Here is a 20502-nt window from a genome sequence, read left to right as displayed (position 1 = left end):
TATTTCTTAACTTACCAAAAATGGATATTAAAATTTCAAAACTATAAAAATATATTAAGAAAATAAATATGTACATGGTTTCATAACTGCTATTGGGAAATTTAGAAAGATCTAATTTATTTTTTCTAACACTTGCCCAGTAATAATGTAATAATATTCTAAAGCTAATTGATTTCATGTTTTGTTATTTACATATGAAATCTGACAATTGATAGTTTCTTCCTGTAGATGATCCAACTGAAAGCTGGAAAAAGCTTCACCGTATGCAGTTGTATGGGAGACAGAAGTCATGAGCGGTGAAAACAGTGGACACTGAAAATCTCAAGTTTGTCCATACAAGCCAAATGTTGGAAATATCATGTTTGTCCATACAGGCCAAATGTCTGAATGAGTGAAACAGTGGCATGTCTGCTCTAGGGGAAACCAGTTTGCTCTCTAATTGGGCTGAAGTCCCATTCTATGGGAGGAAATACATGCCTGGTACTGAAAACTTAATCAAAAGCCTATGGCAGGAGGGGTAATGAGCCTTAGGGGTATAAAGCCTGATCTTGTCTGGATAAATGGATATATTACTGTCACCATTGCCCTGAAATCACTACACTTAATGTCAATACTCATATATTAATGTGACTCTCATTTCTGGTTAGGGAATCTTCTCTGTTCAGATGGTGATGTCCACTGGGATGGACCAAAAGACAACATAGTGAAGAGAAGAAGAGATGGAGGAGTGTCCAGCACTGAAACATCCCACACCCTCCAAAGCTCAGGGTGCATTGTGGAAGAAGTGGCATAAAGAATGTAAGAGCCAAAGGAAGGGTGCCACTCCCTACATACAACTATCCAGACAGAATTTGGCCTCAATATCCAAGACCTTACTCACTTTGAATTATCCATTTATTTATCTACAAAGTGTAAACAGTAAAAGCTATCCTTTTCAAATGACTTAACAAATAAAAAGGTACTATAAAACATTAAAATATAATCTGTTGACTAAACAGCATTATACAGTTATTATAATATATTACATATATATTATAATATAGCAATTTATTTGTCCACAGATTTTTTAAAGTAGACTTTTTTATTGTCCTCATAATTCACTGTACATTTTTTGTGTGTGAAAACTTTGGTTCTTAAGCAAAACAAATGACTCTATTGATTTAGAACTTCTTTAAAGTAAAGTGTTCCCCATACAGTAATGAAGAGTATTCCCAATGACACATGTGCAGAGACACATGTGCAGAGCCACACACTGATTTCCTAGGAACAACAACCACCCAGAAACTTTGTTCTCAGGCTGTGCTCAGATACATCAACTACCAATAACAAGAGGAAATTTCCTTGTATAGGGCAATGGAAACTTATGCTCAAAATTAGTTTTCAGAGTAAAATTTTGATTATAAAAGATGTTTGAATTTAGGTAATTTATGATTCTTATGCTAGAGAGATGTCCAAGTTGTTAAGATGCTTGCATGCAAAGGCAAAGGACACAGGTTTGACTTTGAATAATAATTCATATAGATACAGAGACTTCATGAAACATATAAACTGTCTAGTCCAGTACAGTGAAATACTAAGAATGCAGACTCTTTTATTTTTTCCCAACCGAGCGACAAGGCATATCATGCAGTGAATATATAACAGTTTGCTGTGACAACTAGACACATATTTATGTTTTCTGGTATTCTAGTCAGGGAATAGTTCAACATTGTCTCAGGCGATTTAGTACCAATTCAAGTCAATCTTTAGACATTTGTCTAGGTAACTGGACCAAGAATACCTGCTGAAGGTTTGTCACAAATTACAGTGATAGTCTTTATTCTTTGAATGGTTTTGGTTGGCAGGGAGGATGCTGAACAGACAGTAGATAACAACACATAGAACCACTGAATTGTAACACTGGGACTATTAAATAAACTGTGTCATTTGATACACTTCAGAAGAGTAAAGCCACTGAAAAGACATTCCTCCCTAGAATTTAAAACAAAGTGGAGAGAAAAGAAAATAATTATCACAATCAGAGGGACATAAATACACAGTTCTAAGCCAGTTTGGGTCTCAGGAAATACAATATGTGGATATTCATGATTAAATCAAGATGAAAGAAATAGTCTTTCCAGTCTGTTATGTGGAGGTAGTACTATTTAAATTCAACAGAATACCTAACATGATAGTCAATAACTGACAGCTGAATGCCCAGTGCTATATGAAATGCTTCTATCATGAGCCCTAACAGCATTGATGAGCAGCGCAGGAAAAGAAACACAGAGAGTGTAAAGCCAAGCGGGTAGAGAGAAGTGCTATGCTACACTGTCACAGACATGACACAACCATTGTGTTCATGACTTTACAGTGACTGTTCAAACTGCCTAAGTTTTACACAGTTCTGAGCCCATCCATGATCCATCATAGATGGTGGAGGATAGAAAAAAACATCAAAGTAGAATAGGAACTAATTTGGAAGAAGAGGTTCAATGGGAAGGGCTAAGGGAAGGTGCAAGAAAAGGTACTGGAGGGGACATGACCAAAATAGATCAGGCACATGTATTTTCAAAAAAAAAAAAAAAGTCTAAATATTCAGAAGACAGATCATTAAATGGCATATAGGGAATATAATTCAATCTTAATGTGTAGGAATTAGGGAAAAATTTATTGACCACATTTTAGCAGAGATGACCTGGAATCAATTTCTCACTTTTTTATCTTGTAATTTTCCCATACCAATAGTATTCAGCTAAACATAACAATGAATGTAACAGATCACTGGTGTCATAACTATGGGTAGTTATTTTTAAATATTAGCATTTACCTCAGCCTGTGGTTAAAGAGGCAAATATTGTTTTGCTTCAGGCTTTATGAGATAAATATGTTATATAGACTCTAAAAGACCCTGAAATCTATAATCATATGGCTCTGGTAAAAATAATTTGATTTGATCATACCTTGATCGAGATGAAAGAGTTATAGCTTGTTTGTGTAAGCAACTCTAAGGATCAGAATACATCTCCTAAGAAGTGCCATTTATAGAAGAGGATTGTTTGTTTGTTTATTTATTTATTTATGTACTTATGTAGTTATTTATAAGGAGAGAGAAAGAAAAAGAGGAAGAAATTGGTTTGCAAGGGCCTCTCGTCACTGCAAACTGTCTCCACATGCTTGCGTTACTTTGTGCATCATACTTTATGTAAGTACTGGGGAACTGAACCCAGGATTTCAGGTTTTGTAAGAAAAATTTAACCAAGTACTAGGATTAAAGGCGTGCACCACCACACCTGGTTCCAGGATTTCTTTTTTAATTATGACAATTTTGCACATGTATATTATGAATTTTTATATATACATTTTCTAAATTACTCCTCTCTCTTTTCCTCTCTCTTCCTCTAAAACCAATAATTATTTTGAGCTGTTGATAATTATAAAACTGATTGGCAGGGACAACTCTTCTCCTTCTCCTTGCCTCATTTACTTTAACTCACTTTTCGATTGTTAGAGGCTGTTTAGCACATACAGAAGAGAAGAATCTGTTCAACAAGTTGAAATAAAACTTAGTATCCATTAATTCCCATTCATATATATATATATATATATATATATATATATATATATATATATATATATATATGTTTATCAGCTATGGAAGCTTATCCACTGTTCTTTTTACTACTCCTCTAAAAATGTATGATTCTTTATAAAAGTCTTACTTAATACCTGATTTCTAACACTTTTGAGTTTATACTTAATTATCCCCACCCTTGAGTGATCTTGGTGCATTAGAAAACTGTTTTCCTTCTGTTAATATTTTTTGTCTGTCTAATTTGTATAACCCCTATAAGAAAATATAAATAATATAAGATAAAGCTATGTGAGCTTTTGGCTTCCTTGAACTATTATGATAAAACTTTGCTATGATGAATTTAAATTTGGCAAATTTCACAAGAGGGAGTAGAGCTGTAGGAGTTTTTTCTTTTTCTTCATTTTGTTTTTCTTTTTGAAATATGGTTTTTCACTGAACCCCAGGCTGCCTTCAAACTTACTGCATAGTCAAGGATGATCTTACAATATTAACATTTTATAACAGCCTCACAATTTCTGGAGTTACAAGCACATGCCACCACATCTAGTTTAATGGAATTAAGATAATTGATTATACCTACGACTTTTCGATATCTTTAATGAGCTTTTAAACTCTTGATTCAGTAGAATTTTGCTATCTTGAGTGGCACAAAACATGTGAGTAAGCTTGGAAAAATAATATATAAACATACACAAAAACTGTCAGAGGAATGTGATTACTCACGTTTTATAGAAGCAACATTCATTAAGTTATAGTTAGGGAAGCGTACACTGTCAAAAACATACACAGCAAGCTGTCATATTAAGAAACAAATTGTTTACCAACATTGATAGCCTGCTGAGAGCTAGAATTGGGCTGTGAATCCTGAACGCATATGTCAGAAATTTGATTGACACAGAAAAAGAAAATACGCAAGAGACAGCTGCTTCAAGAAGAGTAGCACGGGTCACAAGGTTCAGCACCTCAGCCCCAGGGGTCCAATTTAGATGTGGGGGATGAAGGACTACACAGCTTCCCCAGCTCCCAAACTCGAGTTGCGCCTGAATCAAAGGGAGTTTGTGGAATATGGATGGTAAACTCCCTCTTTTAGAATTTTCTATTTCTCAACACATCCTTTGTAAGATGTATTGGTGAAGCATAATCTTCCTTTGTACTTTAAAGATGAAGAACAGATCAGGTGGTGTGCTCAGCGTTTCCAAAAACATGCATTTGTTGACATGATGATCACAAGACATTCTTTTCTGGACAATGAAAGCAAATATTACTTGGAAACTTTTTATTCTTTTCTAGATTGCATAGAAATACAGCACTGTTTGGTTGTATATTGAGGCTGATTAGGTAGAGGTGGAATTGCTGTAACTTATTTGAACAATTCACATTCTTGATTTAAAAATGCCTACTTGATGCAATAAACAAAATTGTGCTATGTATACCAGAATGAATGGGGGATGAGCTGCTAATAAATGTGACATGACTACATATTAGGAATTATTCTGAACAAACAGAACCTGTATACTATACAATCCTCTCTCTCTCTCTGTGTGTGTGTGTGTGTGTGTTTCTTCTTGTTCAAGGTAGGGTATTACTCTACTTCAGGATGATCTGGAACTCATTCTTTAGTGCAAGACTGGCTTTGAATTTGTGGTGATTCTTCTACCTAACCTCCTGAGTTTTGGAATTAAAGGCTCAGGTCACCATGCCTGGCTCAATCCTTCCATATTTTTCTTTTCATTTTTATATTGCTCTAAATTATTTTTTTATCATGTGGAATGTGAGGCTGGTGACTAGCTAAGACTGGTGTGGAAAATGACTCAAAATGGTCTCAGAATTTTCCAAACTGACCTAAATGTTCTTAGATAAATGGGCATGGGGTTACATGAACCTGTCTACTTGTGAACTATGTATTTTAACTTATGCAAATTTTTTGGAAAATAATGAATTGTGATGTAATGTATGAGAATATACAAACAAACATGGTAGGATACAACTATATCATAAATGTGGGTGGGTAATAAGGAGTGGTCATCATATTATTTCATTTACTTTGTTTACATTAAAAGCCAAACAAGATGAAAAATATCTTCTGAGAATTTTACTCATTCTAGCATACTTCTTTAGAGTTTAACCACACTTCAATTAGCTAATAAGTAGGTTTCGTAATATTGTAAGTAGAACTGGTGTTAGGTTACTTCCTCTAATAATCATTTAACAGGACTGTATTGCAGGGCGTTAGGTTAGATGCTTGGTTTTTGTTGGGCAAACTATTATTTGGACCTTTTTTTTTCTTTTTTAATATATTATTTAGTTACTTATTTGAAAAAGAGAGAAGGGGGGGGGAGAATGGGTGCACCAGGGCCTCCAGCTACTGCAAATGAACAGATGCCTGAGGCCCCTTGTGCGTCTGGCTTATGAAGTGTGTTCCTTTGGCTCTGCAGGCAAACACCTTAGCCGTGAAACCATCTCTCCAGGCCTTATTTGCACTTTTTAAAAAGTCTATAGCCTGCATGAATCTAATCTCTCAAACCCATAATAAAAAAAAGTTATTTGTGGAGGATTGCACTGTTTACAAAAATCATTGAAACAGTAAGGTTGAGAGGCATTGGAGAAACTGGGGTGGCAGGAAAAAAAAGTAAATGAATTAGAATCCAAAGAAATAAAGAATCATGACATGTCAGCGCTACTAGGTGACCAAGGCATGAAAACCCACAGTGGGGACTAACTCTTCTTGTGTACTATGGAAGGTCATATGCAGAACAGGAGATCAAAGACAACATGCTGATGTTACTTACCTCTTGTATGAATTGAGAAGGGTGTACCATCTCTTGTACAGTGTTTCCACACACAGCACCATCACCTTCGAATCATTAGAAAGTCCTGGCAAGCCCAGCTGAGGCACATGCTACAAAACTGCAGGCCCATATTCAAAAATATCAAAAATAAAATAGGTTTGGAAAATATTCCAGACTGGAGAGAAGGGAAGCAAGACAACTAAATGCTGGATGGAACTAAAGATCGAAAAGTGCACCAGAAAAAACCACAGAGACCCACTGTGAGAACTAAAGGCATGGACATGAAGTCTGTCATCAGCTAATGGTGCTGGATCATGTTAATTCTATTGCTTTGATAATTAATAATTAATGGTAGTAGTATGGCTACATAGAGATTGATATCGGAGGCAATGGAAGAAAAATGGGCAAAGTTGGTAGAGACAACATTTGTAACTTTTTTGTGAGCTTAGATTGTATTAGAACACAAAGCATTATTTTAAAATACAAAAATAAACAAATAAAATAAAGCATTATGAGAGTCCATAACTTTGTTAAAGATTTTGTTAGATATGCCTGAATTCCATTTTTTTTTATTGAGTGATTTTGAAAACAAGCATTCTCAAATAAATAAATTGAATTCTTATAAGATTTATAAGAACAAGCTTACCAATACTTGGGTGCCCAGGTGTGGAGGGGTCTCCTCCTGGGTTCAGGGTCACCATGAAGGTCCCAGAGGTAAGATTTTTACTCTTTGGTAAGTCGCACGGATCAATATAGACAAGGACTCCACCAAATCCAGCCTTTTCCAATAAGGAAATCTGAAAGAGTAGAACAGACTGTTTTAAAAAAAGTTTATATATTGCCATTTCTTGAATGTGAGTAAGAGAATGGATTATTTTTCTTTTAATATGTTTTAATTAAAATTCACTTCAGATTGCCCAGGTACCAATCCAGTCAGAATATTTGTCTGATTTTATCTCTTTTATGTCTGTAATATTTAAAGAGTATTTCTATATTGTTTATGTTTTATTTTGATTGTCTGCTTACGGAAATTTCTCATTTTTCTCTTTAGCTGCCTAAATAGATTTGTAGTTTTCAGGTGAGACAGGCATCGGGTTCTACTTTAAACAAGACTATTCTGACCACTCTAGGTCATTCCCTGCAACAGAAATTGCTACAGTGTTATGATACATTTTCTCCAGGACTAAGCCTGTCATACCAGTTGTTAAAATGTTAAACTACTTTCATGCTGTTTGGAAAATAGTCACTGCTAGGTACATCCCCAGGGACTCCACTATATTAGTCATAGGAGATGCCCAGACATACCTACTAGATAGGGTGACTAAGCATTTCTGTTCAACCCAGCAAGGGGCCAGATGCTGGATGATGGACTTCTACTTAGACCCTGTTGTGAAAGGTTTTGAAAATATCCCTGTTTCCACCCTTCAAGACAAGCTTAATGTAAAGACTACCCTTCCTTCTTCAATATCTTCAATATGTACACAGTATATAAGCAAAATAGGATGGGTGAACTTGACATTCTCCCATGCTCTGTGTTTTTAGCTTGTTAAATTGGATGGCATCTTAGGGTGAAAATCTGATATGAGGAACAATAATCATGATTTGCTGATTCTATTTGTTTCCCGTGAGTGACTAAAGGTAATTATAGTGCATTAAAGAAATAAATGAGAATAATGTTAAGAATCACACTGAGTATAGACAGTTACTGCTGGTCCTGTGACTTAGTTTCTATACTTCACTTCCCAATTACTGCTGGTGTGGTTCACAGAGTTGTGCAATAGACTAAGTAGAGCATTGGTTGAAAACCTGACTGGACTCCTCCATAAGGGCAGGGCTCATGCTTATTCTCCCTTCACAGTATATCTGTGTTCCTATGAGCTGTCAAGAGTATTGAATACCTACGGGAATCCATGAGACAATCATAGGCTAGGATAATAGCTATTCTTAAAGAAAATAGTCCTTACAAAATACTTAGATACTTCTACCAGAAAAAAAAATAATGCATATCAAACATGATTTCAACTATATGAAGACAGTGCTTTTCAGTTGAAAATAAAAACCCTGATTTAGAATGTAAGTATGCTACATGAATGCCATATATATATATTTTTTTTTTTCAGTCCTTTAACAATGTTTTCTTTTTACAAGGTTGGGTAGAATGAACAAAAAAAATTATATAACAAAATAGCTGGTACTGAAATACTTGATTCACATTTGCTTGCTACACCAAAGCATTACTGTCACAGCACCCCCACCATTTTCTCCTTGGTATTTTAATATAGAGAAGTAAAGAACTTAAGCACAGAAGGGAAATGAGGAAAAGGAAAAAGAACATATGAGTAGAGGAACAGACTTAGGTTTGTTTTTGTTTTTCTTTTGCTCATGTTTACACAGCTAGCAAATAATGAGTCACATAAATTTGGGAAAGAAAAATGATTAGTCCCATGAATTTGGATAGAAAAATATTTATTAAGTACCCAGAATCCCTACCCTTCTGAATTGAAGTACTTGTAACAGATAAGGGCAGGAGAGAGATGAGACTAAAATAGACCTATACAATGTACACAAAATGGAACAAAAAAAATACTTTGTGGTTTTTACCAGACATACCTGATGAATAAGGCACAACTGACTCTGAACAGAAAGTCTATGACCATGTTTTGCTTTGTTTTTCCTCAAATCTGTGTTCAGCTAATTATTGTTGGACCTCTTTTATAATTGCACCAACGTAGGGAATAGCACAAGTTGGCTTCCATATGACTAGTTTTTGTCACTTGAATCACCTCATGCTACGCATACTATTATAGTGGACAGCAACTTGTTGACATTGCACTTGTGTCCTAAAATAATGAGGAATCAAATCAACTTTAACAACAGATCATGAACTTAATGACCAATATCCCTTCAGTTGATGTGTATGTTTGGGAATGAAGGTTGTTTTTCAGCTCATATATTGTTCTCCTAATAGCAGGGTATAATAACTGGATTTTCTTTTTTACCAGAAGACGTATAAGAATCATGCAAACTTACTTATTAGAAGGAATATTATTACAATTTTTAAATTTAATGTGATTATCTTTGTTTTGGGCAAACCATGACATTTTCTTTTATAAATTAAGCAAAATTATTGTAAAAGAATTGTTATAATGTCAATTAAAATATCTGAACTAGAAAAACAAAATCCTAACACTCTAGTCCCCCTTGGCTGTCTTTTGGCCTTTTTTGGTTAAAGCTCCCTCTATTCTCTCTTCCTTCTTCCTCCTCCCTTCTTCTATGCTTCCCTCTGTCTCTCCTTCCATTTCTTATTTATATTTTTGTCATTTTCTGATCTTCCTTGAATGTGGTAATCAAAATATTTTCATAAGGTGCTGTGATGTGCTCAGTATAGGGCTGGGGATGTAGCTCACTAATATCATGTGTGTGTGTGTGTGTCTATCAAGGCCCTGGGGTTCTATCACCCAGGACCAAGAAACTGGCTGACTACAGGAATCAACTGACTTCAGTGCTTATGAACACTGCTGCTGTGTTTTTACCTGAGTCAAAAGTACTACAGTAAAGTTGTCAATTTTGTCTGTTCTATGTACTTGGTATAGCGTGTGGTGACCCCTTTATTAACACTTTATAAAGTAGTATTTCAGCAATTGAAAAAATTCATTTTTTTAAGATTTTTACTTATTTATTTGAGAGTGACAGAGAGAGAAAGAGGCAGATAGAAAGCAAGAGAGATAATGGGTACGCCAGGGCTTCCAGCCACTGCAAACGACCTCCAGACACGTGTGCCCCCTTGTGCATCTGGCAAATGTGGGTCGTGGGGAATTGAGCCTCGAACTGGGGTCCTTAGGCTTCACAGGCAAGTGCTTAACCACCAAGCCATCTCTCCAGCCCTGAAATAATTCTTGTATGCCATTTTAACAAAGGTGATTGATTCCTCCACAATGCAGATAGAATACCATCTGGTTTACTCCTTCATACTTCATTCCACAAATGTTGTCCTGTATGTGCACACATTTATGCTATTAAACTTGATTCCTTGTGTAATCTCTTCCTAGTTGTCAGTTTGCATGTTAATTTCACAAATTATTTACTGATGGATTTCCAGTGCAAAAGAAGAGGAAATTCTTAAAAAAAATAACTATGCAAATTAAATTTATTAAGTCACAAATAATGTTCCTCTGTCTTAGTGACACTGAATTTTGAAATTGTTAATGTTCAATTTAACTAGAATATCCAAGAAATCTCCTATTTTAATGGAAATATATTCTGTGTCTAATCTTCTGGTATGGAATATACTTTACAAAAAATATTACAACTTCCATGGTTAATATACTTCGACAAATTTATTTTTTATGAACAAGGCATGTAAAATGAATTAAGGCAGATGTATCAGCTACTTGCTAATTGCTGTCACAAAAACACCTGACCAGAAGCAGATTATAGAAGGAAAAGGATCCAATTCAGTTTACACTAGTAGACGGTAGAGACCATCACAGTGGGGCAGCATGGAAGGAGCAGGAAGCTGGTGTCATATTATCACATTTGCAGGAAGGAAGTACAGAGAGAGATTAGTTTCAAGACCTGCTTTTCATGACACACGTGTTTCTAGTAAGGTTCTACCTCCTAAAGGTTACACAACCTTCCCAAATAGTGCCACTTAGTTGTGGACCAAGAGTTCAAACACATGAGTCTATGGAAGCAGGGACATTACATGTGTACAACTATTGCAATTTGCATTGGATCATCTGTTTTTGATGGTGGCTGATTGTCCTTTGTCACAAAGGTGCAATTATTTAGTCTGATTGATAATTGCGATAGGGACATAATTTGTGAAACTAGGGAGCAAATGTTAGGCTAAGACTTTCTGACCTTGAATCTCAACATAATAAGTCTCATGCTAGCTGCCTTCTTATTGCTTTGTTTTGAGTTCATAAACTGTGATCCTGGTGAAAGGAGCAAATAAAAATAGAGCAGAAAAAGAGATAAGAAGGAACATTGTACAATTAATTCCAGGCCAACCACATTTCTTTCATTTGTATCTTTGTCTCTTTTTGTTTGGGAGGGCTTCTTTCATTTGTTAATCTTGATCAAAATAAGTGAAAAAAATGAATGAAAATGGAAAATAGTTCTAGATTCTGGTGTACCTTTTCATAATGGGAGCCTATGGAAGTTTTTATGTTCTCTACAATTTTGCAATCACAAAAAGCAAAGACTGACAACATTATGCTCAAAGATATTTTTAGCTCAACATGAGAAATCCATGTAGTTTGATCCAATGAGCCTAAGTGTTTTAAGTGCATCCACGCATTGCATAACAAGCAGACTATGTTCTCACGCATGCACTGTTAGACACTAGGAATTGCTATGCTCAAACAAATGAAGGTGGTTATGATGTCACTAGATGATATCATTTTATGGGATGACCTTTGCAAGTATATTCTGTGTTTGACAGAAACAACTTTATCAAGCATACAACTGCATAGTGTCACATTTTAAAATTTGCTTCTAAACTACTGGTCTGGAATATACTTTACAAAATTCCCACAATTTACATGGCTAAAATACTCTTATGATATCTTAAAATATGTTTTTTTCAGGACATATGTCAATATTTTAGTTATGGATTAAACTTCTATTAGAGATAAAATATATGCAAAATTGAAGTATTTCAGGAATTATGCATTGTGATTTTTCTGAGCAACTGAGTGAATCCTCTCTGTTTTAAAACTAACTTGATGTGGTACTAAGTTGCTAATTTTGTTTTTCAAAACTGTCATACTGTTTATTTTATACAATATGCTATGTTCTGTAACATATAAGACAATTGCATAGTTGTGTAGTGTTAAATAAATACTACTTTAGTGAAGCTATCAGCATTGTGTTAACAAAGGCAATATTTCTACTCTAATAAGTACATCTATCAGTGTTTTATTTCCAGAAAAGTTAAGCGTTGTCAATTTATTGAGTGTGTTTATTCAGAATGTACATTAATATTATTCCCTAGAAATCCCATTTCTCAAGAAATACACTTAAAAATATTTTATTTATGTGAAATGAGGAGTCATTGTACTGGAGAGATTGCTCAATGTGTAAGAGCACTTCCTGTGCATGTATGAAGTGTTGAAGAATTCGAACAGACTGCTTGAATTTTTGGTCTCTCCAGGACCCAAATAAACAGCCAGGCATAGCTAAGAACATCCTCAAGCCCAGTCCTGAGGGGAGCATAAACCCACAGATCAGATCAGCTACCTTAAAGGAAAATGGAAAGCTCTTAGATCAGTATGAGACTGAGGCTCACGTGAGAATAGGTAGAAGAGAAATGAAGGTGGATACCTAAAGTTCCCCTCTGCCAACACAGCTGAGCTCATCCTGTTGAAAGTGATTGCACAGGGTGATATATGGGCACTGACATGTGCATACACACACATAAACACACCACTACCACCACACACACATAAAACCATATTACACACACACATGCACATGCATATGCACACACACACCATTAAACCAAATTTCCACTCATATGCCTCCAACCCTTTTATTTAATTCAAAGAACCTTTGTATGCTGAATCAATATGAACCTAAAATTTTCACAGGAACTCACATAGCATAGAGCTGGACTCATCACTGAAAAATGGTCCTTAATCAACCTGAGACATCCTCACATTTGTACAGCAGGGTTAGGAACTCTGTTGAAGCTATATCATACCTTCACTACTACTTCCACAAACAGTGACCACAAACAACCCTATATCATTTGAAGGAGTGGAGTGTCAAAAGATTCCAAGTGATAATTTTATTTTCTTTCCTAAAATGAAAACAGCTTTGGTGAATAAATTATGGCCAACTTGAAGTAGGAGCCCTGTAGTTTCATCTTATCTACTCAGTACCTACTAGGGTATTTAGCACAAATTGAATTTTATATTATTGCACATTTGTTAAACACTCCAGTTCATGTACCAACCGAGTGCATGCATGAATAAAGTAATGAACATGGTTCAAGTGTACATCATACTGCACAAATATATTATAGTTTGTTCCACTGGTCACTCTGTTATAACATCGAATTTATATAATTACAATGCGATTATACATATTAGGCCAGATTGATTTTAAAATTTGGTAAAACTAAACATTAATTAAATGCATTACGTTTTCTCCTGGTCCTTCTTTTAAGTAAAAAAAAAAAAAAAAAAGTTTTATTTTGTTTCAATGTTTTGTTTTGCTATTGAAGAGTAGACAGATGGGTGGTGATTGACAGTAGGCTTTGACACTGTGACTATGTCCCTCTGACTAGGTCTTACAGGTAAATGGATTGTGCTAGCCTCAAAGGGGCTGATATCATATATCTTATGGACAGCCACATTAGTATATTTCTTCTCATGGATAATACACAAAGCTAGTGTTTATCAATCACCACATAATCACATTTAAAATAAATGGCATGACCATTACACTGTCAGATCATGGAAGAGTTGTTGAAAGATCTTACAAACCTCCATCCTTCTGTATTAGCTACCTTTCCATTGCTGGGACAAAATACTTAAAAATGGTTCATGGGAAAAAAGGGATTATTTCATTTTGAAATTCCAGGTTACAGTCCATCCTGTCCAGCAATGTCTGGTGGCAGGAGCTTAAAGCGGAGCTGGTCACATTCAGCCAACAGTAAGGAAGCAGAGAACAATGAGTCCTGGTGCCCAGCCAGCTCTCTCCTTTTTGTGTGATCCAGGGCCCTAGCCCATGGAATGGTGATGCCCACATTTAAGATGGTCTTCCACCTCTATTAATTTAATCTTCAAATCCCTCACTGGTGACTTTAGGTCCAGACAAGTTGACAATATAAACCATCAAACATTCCTAGAAACCTTTTTTTTTTTTTAAGAGATAATTGTCTGGCACCAGAGAACAATCTAAAAATAGGTTTCCTGTTTGTGTGTGTGTGTGTTTGTTTGTTTTGTTTTTCTTGCTTTGGAATGATAGAAACAGCTAAGATCTCCGAGTGGAGAGAAGTTTTCAGAGATTCAGGAAAAAAAAAATTCGTAAAGAGAAAATGAAAACCAGAGATAAAAGAGAAGAGGTCTTATTCTCTTTCTCCCAATTTTTACACTTATTCTTGGTTTTCACTTGAAATATCCTTTCTAGTCCAGTAGAAAGGTGCTTTTGTTATTAACACTGAGAAAATACACTCTTTTTTTTGTGATCTGGTAAGAGAATATGCATTGAATTCAATAGAGGTGCTTAATTCATTCACAGCTGTTCCTAAGTCATCTACTCCCCTTTAGAAGTGTATGAATGTTAGTCTTGCTCTATTGATTCTCATTTCTCAGGATCCATTACATTTATGCACTGCCAAAGTCATTTCAGGTACCGAAGAAAGAGGATTCAGCTTATCCATCACCTCTCAATTAATAGCATGAGGTACAGCACTAGGCAAAACATCTGGACTTCAAAGCTGTAAAAACTATCTGGCGTCTCATGCAGATAAAGAAAAAGGGACTATAACAGAGTGAGACCTTAAGTTTTACAGGTTGTATTGAGATGCAGTAACAGAATGAATTGAGTTCCCTCAAAATTTACATATTGTAGCCTTCACCTTGAGCTCATAAATAGACAGTAATTACTATTTGGAGGAAGAACTGTTAATGAAGGCATTCATATTCAGGAACGTCATATGGGTGAGTTATAGTCCTATGTGATTGGTACCCTTTTAAGACAAAATAAAATTAAATTAAAAAAAAAACACAGAGAAAGGCAGGAAAGAAAGGATATCTGAGGACAAAGGGGAAGATGGTCACATGGAAGGTATGGAAAGAGACCTCAGAAGAAACCACCCCTGTTGCCACTTTGACTTTGATCTTGTACTTCCAACCCCCAAATCTGTGAGAAAATAAGCCACTGCCTTTGAAAGTATCTATAGCATGATGCTGTGGCATCCCTAGAAAACAAATACCTTGACATAAAGAAATATGTGATGAACTTTGAACAAAAATCCAGGACTATTATCTAGGTTTTTTGAGTTATGTGAAGATGGATTATGATATACTTCTTACACATCCAATATGAGGCAGTAATTTGTTGATTCTTACTCAGTTGTTTTAGTATAAATCATTTTCATTCTCACTATATAGTTGTTAAAATTGTTACTAGAAGATATAAATGGATTGGCTGAGGTCATTTGCAGATAAGTGTCATTGTCATGGATCAAAAAGGAGATTCCTGAATTGCAGTCTGGGATTGTTCCATTAAAGCATGTATTTTTTTTAAAATTTAATTTATATGTCTATTCTTTTCCCAGACAAATAGGCTGGTATTTCTTCCAGTGGTGTACCTACTGTATGAAAAGATTCATTGCTCAGCAATGTTAATATTAAATGCCTGTTTGTTTAGCATTCTGATAAACTACCTGGCTTTTTAAGAACGTACTCTTATGGGGATTAGTATGTACAAATGTAGTACATTAAACATATCTTTGGTGAAAGATCAATAGCCATAGCTATATAACAATAAAAGATAGATAGAGAGAGGGAGAGAGAGAGAGAGAGAGAGAGAGAGAGAGAGAGAGAGAGAGAGGAGAGTTGTGGTACACACCTTTAATCCCAGAATTTGGGAGGCTGAAATAGGAGAATCGCTGTGAATTGAAGCTAGCCTGAGACTAAATAGTGCATGGTGAATTCTAGGTAAGCCTGAGCTATAGTAAGTTCTTAACCTCAAAAAAAAAAAAAAAAAAAAAAAAACAACCCTTTGAAAATACAAATTTAAATTAGGTGTGTTGACTCATCTCTGTAATCCCAGAATTTAGGAGGTCCTAGACAATAGGATAAAGCTACATAGTAAAGGTAAGGCTATCCTGGAATACATACATAAAATTTAAAAATAAATAAAATAGAAATAGTATAAAAATAAAACCTTGAGTCTAACATCTCATAATAAAGTTTTATTCATTTCAATTAATAGTTTGATAAGTGAAAATATTAAAAATATGATACATAATCATTTAAAAATACTTGTTTATTTTAATTTAGAGATAGAGAGAGAGAAAATGGGTGCTCTAGGGCCTTCAGCCACTACAAACAAACTCCAGACACATGTGCCACCTTGTGCATCTGGCTTATATGGGTCCTGGGAAATCGAGCTTGGTTTCTTTGGCTTTGTAGGCAAGTGCCTTAACTGCTAAGCCATCTCTCCTGCCCTGCATAATCATTTTTAACAGCTATTTTTACTTCAAGGTCTTACATTTCATGTCATTCTTTCCCATCATTTATGATTGCTAGATATATTGAATGCTTAGTGTCACGTTCTTAATTTATAACACTATGAGTCAAGTCATAATATAAAAATAAAAGATAGTCACTTTGCCAATGTGTAATAAAATTAAAATATATTTGTATACATATGATGTGTAAATACATAAATACATGTCATTGAAGTGGGTGGATATGAAAAACTCAGTAAAGGAAAAATTAAGCAATTAATTACACCTAATTCTTGTATGAAAATATTTTAAATTTCCATCATAGAAAATGTTCAACTATTATATTTTTGTAAGTATCATATTATTTTATAGATTGATAATAATAAATATGAATTTGTGCAATTATTTATCTGTCTCTTTGCTTATAAGCATCATGGAAAATAAAAAATAAATAACAAGTTTCAGAAGTTTTTCTTCTACTGGCAGAAGACAAGGGGGGTTTTGGGGCCCTCCAGTGAAAGGCTAAACAGTTACATTTTCTCATCCATTCCCTACACATCACTCAAAATGACCAGGGAAGTTCAGGGAGGTAATATGCCAGAAGATTTTTTAAAATACCAAATATAATATAGCATATGAGGTATACTTTTTTAACTTTTATTTCCATTCTACTTTATTTATTTTGTTGTTGTTGTTGTTGTTGTTATTATTATTATTATTTTGGTGGTGATGATGAACAAAGAGCAAAGCCAGTTGATAATTGATGGAAATGTAAATTTGTTTTGCAGGTATCACTGGTAGTCAGTATCATTAGGGATAAAACAATCATTATTTGTTTTTACATATTCAGTTTTTTTAAAATTTATTTATTGGAGTTAGAGAGATAGGGAGAGGGGTGGTGGAAAGAGAGAATGGGAATGCTACAATCTCTAGATGTATGTGCATCCTTGTGCACCTGGCTTACATGGGTACTTGGGAATCGAACCTGGTTCTTTCCAGACAAGCATCTTAACAGCTAAGCTATCTCTTTAACCCAAATACTGATTTTTTTTTTTTAATGTAGAAATGTCTATGTCATATGAGTACCTCAATACTGGACTAAAGTAAAATAATTAAGCAAATATATTTTAGCTAACATATTTTTCCTTGTTTTTTGTAGAAACTTTTAAGGTATTGTGTATATCAAATGGAAGTAGATAATTACTTTGTTTTCTCTTTGAATTAAATATGTTTTGCTCATGTTGAGCTAACAGGTTTATTTGAAAGTAAAAGTAATTTGTTTTAGAACAGAAGCTTTTATAAATGAAATCTTCTACATAAAAGCATTGTGGGATGTTTAAATTTTAACCAGACATACTACTCACGCTCTACCTTAAATTTCAGAAACTTAATACAAATTGAGTACATATTTATGGCTAAATCTTGCTTAGCAGTGCTAAGAAATCCACAATGTTCACTTCTAATTAAAAAATGAAAATGAACTGCAATTCCCTGGAAACAGGGACTGATCAGGCTCAATAAACTTTACTTAATTTATTTAAGAAAAATAATTGAATTGCTCACAAAGACCAAAATGCTTATATTGTTAAAGAAATGCATTACTGCTACTCTTTTGCATTCTATATTCAAATTAAAATAGCTGATTACATATCCTATGTATGTTTTCCTATATTAAGGAATAACTTCCTTTATCATCAGGTGTAATATTTATATTATGCTACCTAGGGTTACACAGTACATCACATAGAGGAAGAGTTTTAAATTTTAATAGAGATTCAAGCACACAGTCATTCTTCATTGTGATTTACTTTTTAATTGCTTTTATAGTTTAGAAAAACAATGAAAATAATGCTTCAATTACATCATTTTATTATCATAGCCAGAAGATTCTTTGTTATTTGAATTTTGTTTTGTTTCATTAAAGAAAATTATCATTCAGTCAAGTATTGGAATTTCTCCATATATGTAGGCTTTTAGAGCAGAAAATAAAAATAGTGACTTTAAGTTATTAGGAAAATATGGAAAATAACTCTAACACCAATGAAGAAAACTCAGTAGGCAAGGACAGATGACTCTGGTTGTTGTCCTTTGCTTCCCTTTTGTCACACACAAGGATTCAGGCTGAGATCTTAGTGAGACCAGTTGAGGAAAAGATCTCCAACTTCAGAGGGAATATTCTTTGCATAAAATGGTTGTTTAAGGAGATATTTTAGATTAGTTCTAGAAAAATATCTTTAAACAGCTTTGAATTTTTAAACAGTCAAAGCTGCCTTATGCTGAAATTTTAAAGAAGAGATTGATTTTATGCAAAAGAACTATCCTCTATTAAGTAATTCACATAAACCACTGTGGCACTGGGAAGAAGTTTTATCAAAAATCAATTTCTCTAAAAGTGCCTGTTTTATGCATCAAATTAGTAACAAAGATGACAAAATATGTGATAAAGTAATCTCAAATCAGTATATGCAAAATAGCCTTGCTATCATTAATTATATAATGTTCATAAGGTTCATACATCTTTGCATCAATAGAAAACAAATGAACTGCTGTATTAAAACATAGACGTTTAGGGATGATGAACATTTTCTTAAGTGTGTGTTTGCCATTTGTATTTCTTCCTCTGTGAACTGCCTGTTCAGTTCTTTGCCCCATTTTGTGAATGGGGTGTTTGATGTATCACTGTTTAGAATTTTGAGTTCTTGGTATATTCTGGACATTAGGCCTCTGTCAGTTGGATAACCTGCAAATATTTTCTCCCATTCTGTGGGTAATCTATTGGCTTTGCTTATTGTATGCTTGTCAGTAAAGAAACTCTTCAGCTTCATTTGATCCCATTGGTTGAGTGACTGTTTAAGATCATGAGCTACTGGGGTTTTGTTCAGGAAGTCTTTTGCCATTCCTATATCATGGAAGGTACTTCCTAAATTTTCTTCCAGTAATAGTGAAGTTTCTGGTCTTATATTGAGGTCTTTGATCCATTTAGATTTGAGTGTAGTGCATGGTGAAACATTCATCATTCTTAATCATCAGAGAAATGCAAATTAAAACAACTATGAGATTCCACCTTACCCCAATAAGGATAGCAAACATCAAAAAATCAAATGAAAATAAATGCTAGCGAGGATGTGGAGAAGTAGGAACACTCACTCATCCACTGTTGGTGGGTAGGATGTAGGATGGTACAACCACTTTGGAAAGCAATATGGAGACTCCTGAAAAAGCTGACTATATAGATACCAACAGACCCAGTTATTCCCTTACTGGGCATCTACCCTAAAACCTTCAAACCACAGGCCAGAGAGATTGGCTCAACCATGTTTGAAACAGTTCAATTTGTAATAGCTAAGAGCTGGAATCAACCCACATGTCCATCAATAGAAGAATGGATAACTAAGATGTGGTATATCTACACAATGGAATTCTATACAGCAATAAGAAAAAAATGACACAATGAAATTTGATAAAAAAAAATGGTTGAACCTGGAACAGATCATTCTCAGCGAACTTACCCAATCACAGAAACAAAATCGCCACATAGTCTTACTCATCTACAGCACCTAACCTGAATCTACCCAAGATACCTTACATACCCAGCAAGAATCTCATGGAATAGACACTAGGATGGATGGGGAGGGAGGGGAGGACATCAAAGGGGTGAAAAACACGAATCTAGACGCAAATGGCAATGGTACCATAAAATTCTACTTCCTAAAATGCAAACCAAATGGCTGAACCTTCACCAGGCCCTTACAAGAAACACGTGAACCACAAGACACTGGAGAGGGTAAGATCAAATCTAACCTAAATCTTCTACATCTTCCCTGCTCCCTCTCCCTCTCCATCTCCCCCTCTCTCTCTGTTTTCTTTCTATCTTTTGTTTATTAATTATCTTTTTCCTCATTTTCTTAATGGGCACTGACCTGTAACTCCCAGTACCAGCATGGGCTATC

At 34.7% G+C, this 20502-nt stretch overlaps 1 protein-coding gene across 3 annotated transcripts in view; it reads right to left on the bottom strand.

The window, feature by feature from the left end:
• The window catches only part of Naaladl2 (N-acetylated alpha-linked acidic dipeptidase like 2), a 1016062-nt gene that overhangs the window by 508238 nt on the left and 487322 nt on the right, over positions 1–20502 (bottom strand). For all 3 annotated transcript variants that reach the window (XM_045130167.1, XM_045130166.1, XM_004652077.2), the window contains one exon: positions 7010–7160. In XM_045130167.1, coding sequence (XP_044986102.1) covers positions 7010–7160 — 151 coding nt within the window. The remainder of the gene's footprint in view (positions 1–7009; positions 7161–20502) is intronic.

The sequence above is a fragment of the Jaculus jaculus genome, chromosome 11 (assembly GCF_020740685.1).
Source record: "Jaculus jaculus isolate mJacJac1 chromosome 11, mJacJac1.mat.Y.cur, whole genome shotgun sequence".
Lineage (NCBI taxonomy): Eukaryota > Metazoa > Chordata > Mammalia > Rodentia > Dipodidae > Jaculus > Jaculus jaculus.
The sequence above is the reverse complement of the archived record's forward strand: the minus strand, read 5'-3'. Positions and strand labels throughout refer to the sequence as shown.